Source organism: Copadichromis virginalis, linkage group LG5 (genome assembly GCF_057382275.1).
Source record: "Copadichromis virginalis isolate Kocher_CV1m ecotype Utaka linkage group LG5, C_Virginalis_male_GT1.1, whole genome shotgun sequence".
Taxonomy (NCBI): domain Eukaryota; kingdom Metazoa; phylum Chordata; class Actinopteri; order Cichliformes; family Cichlidae; genus Copadichromis; species Copadichromis virginalis.
Genome location: NC_140622.1, coordinates 18,974,030 through 18,983,576, shown reverse-complemented (window position 1 = coordinate 18,983,576; position 9,547 = coordinate 18,974,030). Strand labels below are relative to the sequence as shown.

At 36.8% G+C, this 9,547-nt stretch overlaps 1 protein-coding gene across 1 annotated transcript; it reads left to right on the top strand.

Annotated features, from left to right (window-relative positions):
• The first annotated feature begins 842 nt into the window (after positions 1–842).
• On the top strand, positions 843–7,711 carry adipor1a (adiponectin receptor 1a). The gene is made up of 8 exons (XM_085456417.1): positions 843–915; positions 2,741–2,956; positions 3,038–3,151; positions 3,617–3,788; positions 3,895–4,081; positions 5,372–5,559; positions 5,710–5,903; positions 6,121–7,711. Exons 2-8 carry the CDS (start codon positions 2,810–2,812, stop codon positions 6,247–6,249), a joined length of 1,131 nt encoding a protein of 376 aa, XP_085312543.1. The 5' UTR covers positions 843–915; positions 2,741–2,809; the 3' UTR covers positions 6,250–7,711.
• The last annotated feature ends 1,836 nt before the right edge of the window (positions 7,712–9,547 follow it).

Here is a 9,547-nt window from a genome sequence, read left to right as displayed (position 1 = left end):
TTAATTGAAATAAAAATAGATACTGACCAATATTGTACACACAAATTATACAGAAATGTCCTTATATTTAGTGTTTGACACAACACTTCAAAAAGTGTTGTACAAACAATAATAAAATCCTTCCAAAGTGGAATAATTATAAAGAGTTAAATTATTGCTGAAACGAATAAATGGCTAAACTCAAAACAAAAGCTAATTAGAAGAAACGAAAGTGTAATAGTTATACACGATAGTAAATTAATTTTGATATCATTTAGATTTAAGATTAAGATTATTTATTTGTAATTTTTAAAAAATGCAACAAAATCACGTTTGGTGACTGTCAACGGACGACGTGGGATAAAATTAGATTTTAAAAAAGACAAGTATAAAAAATTGCAATAAAAGAGCTATATGCAACAACAGGAGCATATAAAAACATTTTCTTGACTGTTATGGCAGCAGACCGCATCAGGACATCGGGACTTATTTTGTGCAAAAATATCGACAAGTCGATGAACATCATTTACAGATATATTGGGTAAATGCCCAAGACATCTACAGAAATGTAAATCGCCAATGCAAAGATTCCAACACTACGCATTCGCCTATGTATCATATCAGTCCTACCAGTTATTGTGTAATGGGCTGGGGGTCTGCACTATTGTCTGTTTTACATTTGTAAACATTTACATTTAAAAACAATATTTTTACATTGTTTAAGTCATTTTGGAATTGCACTGACTAAAATTAATAATTTAAAAACCTTTTCTGACTTCATGAAGACGTCTGACTTGTTCTCGACATTCGAATGGATGCTTTTATTTTGGAAGGAGAACTGGATTCGGCTTACAAAAGAGATTTCAACTTCCGGAAAGAATTGTGTTTCTCGTCGGTAAATAATTCACCTTCCTGGTTTGAAGGCTACCCTGCCAGGTAACTTTTCTGCTTTAAATGAACTTGTCATAAAGAATCTTGGGACAGTAAAGCTTCTAAATAATACTTCAGACTGATGAATTCGTAAATACTTTTATTATTAAGTTAATTCTCTGAAAATTGTCCCCTCCTCAGCGACAGCTCGGCGCTAGCATAAAGGAAACGTTAGCAACCTGATATTATAGCACCTCAGACCAGCTCATTATAAGCGTTGTCGGAGAAGGTTACAATTAATGCTTTACTCTTTAAAAAGTGTAAGAAAGCGTACTGATACTGAGAATTTGTATCAAATCCTCTGTATTTTGGTGTTGTTTACATTTTGTTGTCCCTGTTTCGTCTGACGCTGTGCTAACGTTAATCAACATCCGTCTGGGAGCCTGGGCTAAACAGTAAAATGGTTAAATGTGTTATGTATGCAGTCAGTATTAGGGTTACATAAATCGTTATCCTGTCTGAAATAAGAATTGCCGTCGTGCTGTACTTGTCCGGAGACGTACAGCTAAACAAGTTTAGCTACTTCTTTTGTTTCCTTGTTGTTATTTTTTTGGTCAGTAACACAGGGGTTTCATGCGAAGCTCACATTAATGTCCTTTGTTTTCTTAGAAGTACTAGACGTATTAATTTCTTCGTGAGTGCTAATTATTGAGCTGTTGAAGCCCTATGAAATGACAAGTAGATGGGTTTATGGCATAGATGAGTTATTGAGAACCTCTTAAGAGGTTTCATTTAGAGTGAAAGTAGGAAATCAGCAGCATTTATCTGTAATAAAGTGATTTTTTTCTAACCAGTTTTGTTAAGCGGGGCTCATTTCCTGAAGCACAGGACATTTTGTTTATCAGAAGTGCAGAAATAACCGTTAAACTTTAATCAAAAAACAAGGCATCACAGACAGATTGCGTTCATTGTTCACTTTGTTTTTCTACAAAGGCTTATTCTCAGTTAGGCATAAACCTGAAGCAAGGCAATGCAGACTATTTATACTAAATGTTTTATAGTAATATAATATAAAAACTTACTAATAGTGACACAGTAACATGGAAAGAGAAACTTCACTTACAAATGAGGTCAATTGAAGCAAATTGGACTGATGGCTTTATTTTACTGCAGGCACACAAAAAAAGAAAAGTGTTTAACATCAGCGTCAGCGTTCATAGGATATACCCTTCATTTGATAAATGTAAACTTAACATGTTACATTCAAATCCTGCTTATTTAAATATGTAGGTTAAAGTCAGTCACCTCTTTTCTCCTTACTGGCAGGCTCTGCTTTTGTGTTCTCAGTTACTTAAAGCTGATCCCCTTTCAGACCAGGTTTTAGGTGACATCCGTGGTCTAGAGCTCCATATTAGTTGACATACTTGTCAGGTTCTAAATACAAAACACAACATATCCTGATTTTCTTTGTTTAGTTCTTTTAAATATTCCGAATTCAAGTCGTGGACAAAGCAGTTCATTTTTATTTCTTCCGGTTGTGCTCTGGGTGCTTCGAAATGAGTCTTTTATCCTGTACAACAGAGATATCAGCCAATAATACTGTTGGCCTCTTGCCTCCACAGTTATCATCTCATAATTAATTCTAGCTCATTTGCATTGTGAGGCATTTTTGTCTGTAGATAACGTAATATCAGTCTTATCATAGATATTCGTTATTTAATTGTGGTTGTTTTTACTTTTCTTTTATTAGTTTATTATTTTTGTTGCAGTCTTTAGTTGTGTAGTTTTAATCACTGAGTGTTTCGAGGACTGAAGAGAACTGGAGTCAGACTACATGAAGGTGTTGACATACTTAGATTGTAAAGCTGATTGCAATTCTGGTGCCCCCCAGGAGGAAATTCAAGTATACCATCTGAAGCAGAATACATCGACTGTGAGTGGATCATCAGGCAGTCTCCCTATGTCAGGCCGAAACGGGTCTGCCAGTGATGCAGACTGCCGGATCTCTGAGGACTGCCAGGTCCCAGATGTTGAGCTGATGGAGCTGGGGCCATTGCTGGAAGAGGGAGGGGCGCGGCAGGGAGTATCCAAAAGTGTCCATTCTGAGGTAGGACTGTTTCAGAATAAGCAACAAAGAAAGAAGCTGTTATTTCTCTGTAACTTCAGTAGTGTCATAACCTCTTTAAAGGGAGCCGCAATGCTTGCTGATGAGGAAGAGGAGGATGATGAGGTGGGTGAGGTTCTGACCTTACCGCTACAGGCTCACCATGCTATGGAGAAGATGGAGGAGTTTGTACATAAGGTAAAACAAAAAAACCAAAATTGTCTTTTAATGCTTAAACAGAACTCGTTGAGGGAAAAAGACTAATGAATTGGCTTATTAAGAATATGTCAGTGTTCTTAATAAATCACAAGAAACTGTGTTCATTAAGTAAGTAGTCCACACAAGAGCAATGATGAGCACTTCTTTTTTTGTACTGAAAAATGTCTTTCATATCTAGGTCACAGTTCTGTAACAACACATTTACAGAGTTTTTGTTTTTTTTTGTTTTTTAATAATATTGGTCTGTTTAATTTTGCCTTCAAACTCTCAGACATGTTTCCATATTTGGTTTTTGGTTTTTTGTTTTTAATTCATACACAATCTTTAACATGCTGAATATAACTCCTGTATTGTTTTTCATTTTTCTGTGTGTTTTATTTGAAGACCCTCACAATAAACTCAGAATTTATGCCTCTCTGAGCAAAAGTTATTCTTGTTTCTCAGGTCTGGGAGGGGCGCTGGAGAGTAATCCCTTTTCATGTCCTGCCAGAGTGGCTGAAGGACAATGATTACCTCCTGCACGGACATCGACCACCCATGCCATCCTTCCGGGCCTGTTTCGGAAGCATCTTCAGAATTCACACTGAAACAGGAAACATCTGGACTCACCTGTTAGGTGAGCGTTACAAACTGATTAGCAGCAGATAAAAATTTTCATTATGGTCAAAAATATTTTCATCTGAGTCATTCTGCATATTTCCCGCCTGTTTTGTCTTTCTCAGGGCTGATCTTATTCCTATGTCTGGGCACATTAACCATGCTGCGGCCCAACATGTATTTTATGGCCCCACTGCAAGAGAAGGTTGTGTTTGGGATGTTCTTCCTGGGTGCTGTGCTTTGCCTCAGCTTCTCCTGGCTTTTTCATACGGTCTACTGCCACTCTGAGAAAGTGTCTCGCACATTCTCCAAGTAAGGCCTCACACTGTCAAATGGTGCTTTGCACATCATGAACGATTAATTTCTGTCAGACTAAATAAAATTTCATTTGTTTATGGAGGCTGTTAAAGTTCAGTCGCATCTTCAAATCACACATGCAACTCGTACTTGTCGCCTTGAGTGTTGTGTAATATTGATTAAATATTTATAACGCTATGCTAAATCCTCTATAGTTTTTGTTTAATCATCAAGTGACTTTAGTATTTATTTTAAAACATGTTTCTGTTTGGATGTTTAACTGATATATATACACACACACACACACACACACACACACATATTACTGTAAGAACAGGGGGAGCTAGTTATTTGATGCCAACCCTTTTTGTCCATGTTCCAAGGGTCATTTAACAAGAACCTGACCCCAGAGTTTGTCAGTGCTTTTATTGATCTGTGGTTAAAGATGCAGAGTATTTATTGTGGCAGACTTGAAGCATCACTATACTTAATATACCCACAGCTCATGTTTACATGGCAGTTATCATATTTCAACAATATGTTTTGAATAGACCTGGAAACAAAGTTCTGTTGTTTTCCTTTTTCAGAAACATGAAAAAGTTTTTAGTTTTTGCTTCTTCTAGATTATGGGTGTTGCAGCTTAAGGCCTGGGGCCCAGAATCAGTCCGCAAAAGACCCCAATCTAGCCCACCTGATGGCTTTGAAAAATGTGAAGCACAGAATGCATTTTAGACTTTTAACTGTATTTTCACAGGTTTTACATCCTTTCCTACTGATAAAGACCTCCACTATATCCATTCATACTACACCAAAGTAACTAAGTAATAGATAAACAATTAAATGACAGAAAGTTCCTGTTTTTTCACTGTCTACTAACAAAATGTATGATTTTGTTTGAGGATTTGTTTGGGGATTTTTTGTTTTTTGTTTTTTTACATTGGGTTCACCGTAAAAGGAAAAAAAGAGGACATTCTCTCAGTTAACAAAAATTATCTGTTTTATTATTGCAGGACAGTCTGCACAGTGAGCTAACAGAACTTCTTCTGTAATTTTACAGATTTATTTGTTACAATTTAAGACCAAAGCAGCATTTCGTTCTCATCTAGAAAAACTTAGAGGCATTTCTGAACTTGCACTTTTTTTTAATATTAAAATATTTCAAAACTTTCTAAACCGACAGAAAGAGGAGTGAAACTGGTGCGTTCCACTTAAGATCAAAGTGGGCTGTATGTGGTCGGCAGTGTAAAATGAGTTTGATATTTCTGTTGTAGGTCTTCTATACAAACACTCATTTTCTCTCCTCAGGCTTGACTACTCGGGGATCGCCCTCCTAATCATGGGCTCCTTCGTGCCCTGGCTGTACTACTCATTCTATTGTTCCCCTCAGCCTCGCCTTATCTACCTCACCATTGTATGTATCCTCGGCATTGCCGCCATCATTGTCGCCCAGTGGGACCGATTCTCTACACCTCGGCACAGACCTACAAGAGCAGGTGGGCGCCAGTAAAAGAACATACACACTGTTTACACTTGCAGCAGTTTGTTTTGGTTGCAGTTTTATCACACCTCCATTTATTCCTCTTCTGAGCAGTGGGGATATTTTCAGGAAACTAATAACACGTAACTGCAATCCATGTTTCTAGGCGTCTTCATGGGTCTCGGACTAAGTGGCATTGTTCCCACCATGCACTTCACCATTGAGGAGGGCTTTGTTAAGGCAACCACAGTCGGCCAGATGGGTTGGTTCTACCTGATGGGGGCCATGTATATCACTGGCGCTGGTCTGTACGCAGCCAGGATCCCTGAACGCTTTTTCCCTGGCAAGTGCGACATCTGGGTAAGTTTTTCCTCCCTCAAACATGCACGCAGTCAGTAGTGGTCTGAGCAAGTTCAAAGCTCAGTATTTACAGTCTATTGTAGGTTTAGAAGGGAGTGAGTGACTAAAGGAACAGTTATACTCAGCAGTAGCCTCTGGATGTATCTTTGGTAGTTTGTTTAAATACCAAGCAAATGATAATAAATGCTGCTAATATGCACATCTTTCTTTCTGTCAGTTCCATTCTCATCAGATTTTTCATGTTCTGGTCGTGGCAGCAGCGTTCATCCATTTCTATGGCGTTTCCAACCTGCAGGAGTTCCGATACGGCCTCGAGGGAGGATGCACAGATGACTCTCTGCTCTGAGAGGCTTGACTGTGACTTAAACTTTTCTCTATAGCCCCCTCTTTCTCTCTCTCACACACACACACAAACACAAAATGCTGCTGGAATTCAAAACAGTCACTTATTCCTCCTTCTATACTTCTGATGTTTTTTAACATCTTGTTTGGGTTTTTTGTGATCTTTCTGCTTTGGCTCCTTTTTGCTTCAATAAAGTAGCATTAACTAGCCAATGTACCATGGTGGAAACAGGCGCTACTTGTTAATAAAATTGTTATTAAGCTTAAAATCTGCATTTTCAGCTAAGATAAAGGTGGGATTTTAGCCCAAAAAAAGTCATGTATTCCTGAAACTGCAGCTTACTAGTACCCCAGCCACTTTGTCATTTATCACCAATTTGTGCTGTAGAAGAAGGCACATACTGTAAACCATTCCTTTCCTATTTTCCATGGAAGCTAGTAGATGAATGTGCTGTCCAGCAAGAGTTTGGTGTAGAGCAACTGAAGACAGCTTAGCTGGTTGGGAGCATCTAGTTTTCGGCATGGTTGTCAGCACTTGTTTTTTGTTTTTGTTTGTCTGTTTTGGTGTGTGTACCGGCACATATTCATTTATCTGTTACATAAGCCCACTCAGCAATAAACCACAAGTTTATCTGAAAGCCCGGTCAAAGCTTAAGTGTTACGTTCTTGTGTGGTTTTAGGGTGACTTTGAACCATATGCCTGGAGGAGGAAAACTGCCTCTTGGCTAACTCCAGCTCATCCACAGCTCATTTGTTCATGTGGAGACTCCCTGCTCAGCAAACGGATAAATAATTTTTGAATAAAGCTTAGAGCTTAGGCCCCATAAATAAGAGCTACGCACAGTAAGTGTCTGAATAACACATGGATTAAAGCTAATCAGATCCACACAGGGTTGGATGTTTCTTTTCTGCTTCTGTTGCGTCGTTTAAATCAAGAAAAATCCCAAATGGATCATTTTCAAATCATTTAATGGCACAGAAAAGCCCTAAGAGTTTGTAGCTGCTGTATAAAAATAAATCAGCTTAGTTCAGGTTAAACTAAGATGCTTGAAACATTGAGGTGACAAGAACTACCCAGTCATTATTTATCAGTCACCCAGCACTTCATGGATTAATTTCTAGAGTTAGTTCCTGGGCTACGCACAATGTACAGATATGGATTGGTTCAATTGCGTTTTTGTCAGAGGTTTTTCTTTTGTGCTAGATCTCAAATGAAATGAGAGGTATAAATATCAAATACACCTTAGCGTACATTATTAAATTAAAAAACTTAGAATCCATATGAGGAAACATGCTCTGTATAAAGTTTTAGTATTCCTGTGCCTTAGGCCAATGGAAATGTTTTTAAATAAAATGGCCTATCTTAAGAGTCAAGGGAGTATCAAGGATTTCCAGATGTTGATTTTTCTTGTTTTTCCTTGCCATATATATATATATATATATATATATATATATATATATATATATATATATATATATATATATATATATAAAAAAATAACAATTTTTGTTTTTCTTCTTCTCCCAATCGAATCATTACTGGATTTGCATTACACTTACACTTCCATTGATAGGTTGTATGAACTTCAATTTAAGACTCCTTTTTCTAGATGAACTTATTCAAGCTTTATTACAAAGACTAAAACAATGTGTATTCTTGACTTTGTGTAATGTCCTGTGTAGAAAGTGATAAATCATACATTTCACAGAAATGTAAACCTAAATATTTATTAATGGTAATCTTGGAAAATTATTGTAATAAATTCTTTTCCACACGTGAAAATGTGGTGTCCAGTTTTCTCCAGTGTACATTTTAAAGGTTCAGGGACTACAAGCAGCTGATTACATTAACATACATTCAGCAGGTTCAGCATCAGTCACAGGAATGTATGACTTGAAAATTCAAATGACACATCACCAGTTTAAAAAATGAAGACAAACGCATTCATGGTCTACTTCTTCTCAGTTATGTCGAGAATATAATCTGTACCATGTTTCAGTGCTTTCCTTTGTGGTTTGATGTTTGTTCAAACATAATTTGATTGTATCATGTCGTCAGTGGTACAAATTAAATGTAAACTGCTGTGTTAGCAAAACTGCACTCCTGAACACACTTAATATTTTTAATTCACAAATGAAGCCTCAAACTTACTGAAGGTGATAAATGTTTAGCTATAAAGTATATGCAGTTTGACATGTTTTGTTTTGTTTTTTGGGGGGGGGGGTGCGGGTGCGATATTGTACTACGCAGGAGCCTAAAATATTAGTTCTTTTTCTCAGGTCAGCTGCATGTCAGCAGGGATACTTAGTAGACGTAATTTGTTTACTTTATAGTACTCCTACAAATATTTTATATGTAACCCTCTTTTTTATTTTATCCATCATTTGCTAGCTATAATTATACTGCAGCACTGACTCAAAGAAAAATACACCTGTAATAACAGAATATTATTTTTGTGTTCTGATTGTATTTTTTAAACCCTGTGGCTTGACTAGTTCAGTTTCTTTTTACAATGTTAACATTTCATGACAATTTTAAACTGCATTTCAAAACACAAGTCAAAACTCCATTGGGATTCCTAAGGTAAATTTGAGAGCCAAAGGATTTTATCCTCATCTGATCTTATAAAATTTATTTCATAAGGATTGTCATTTGATTCAGCATATATGAGTGCATCTTATCCCATAGTTTTTTTTTTTAAAGTTATAGTACTAAGTACTACATAAGATCTACAAAAGTACTACATGAGATGGTAATAATGTGGTAACAAAAAGCATTCATGTTAAGGAGCAGCATGAAACTGCATGTACATCATCGTGACTTAGCTAAAAATAGGCAATATTGCAAAGAGAATTCGAATCATTTGAAGATATTGATCATTAGCTGTGATATTATACACCAGAGAAATGATTGCAGAAAGAGAAGGTGGAGGTGGTTGAAGTCAGTGTCTATTGAGGTTCAGTGTTAAGGTATTCGTAAAGTAGCTCCATCTCAGTCTGTTTGTCCTACCACAGGGCAACACACATGGTGAGAGGGATTTCAGGCAATTGAATTATTTATACAGGAAATTACCTCTGACGGCTCACTTGCAAGATCGCGGCCCACACATTGGAAACAAGGTTATTATAGTTAACTAAAATAAAAACTAAGTGAAATGATTTGGGGAACTTTTGGGGAAAACTAACTTGGGCAAGCAGATACTTGTTAATTTGTTATGATAACTGATGAGGCTTTATTATAATACCTGTACTGATTTTCCTAATATTCAATACTCAAGTAGGCTCTGGTATACATATGAAGG

Coding starts and splice junctions, on each gene's coding strand:
- adipor1a (XM_085456417.1), top strand. CDS start 2,810: ATGTCAGGCCGAAACGGGTCTGCCAGTGATGCAGACTGCCGGATCTCT. Junction 3,789..3,894: donor CATCTGGACTCACCTGTTAG/GTGAGCGTTACA, acceptor TGTCTTTCTCAG/GGCTGATCTTATTCCTATGT. Junction 4,082..5,371: donor GTGTCTCGCACATTCTCCAA/GTAAGGCCTCAC, acceptor TTCTCTCCTCAG/GCTTGACTACTCGGGGATCG.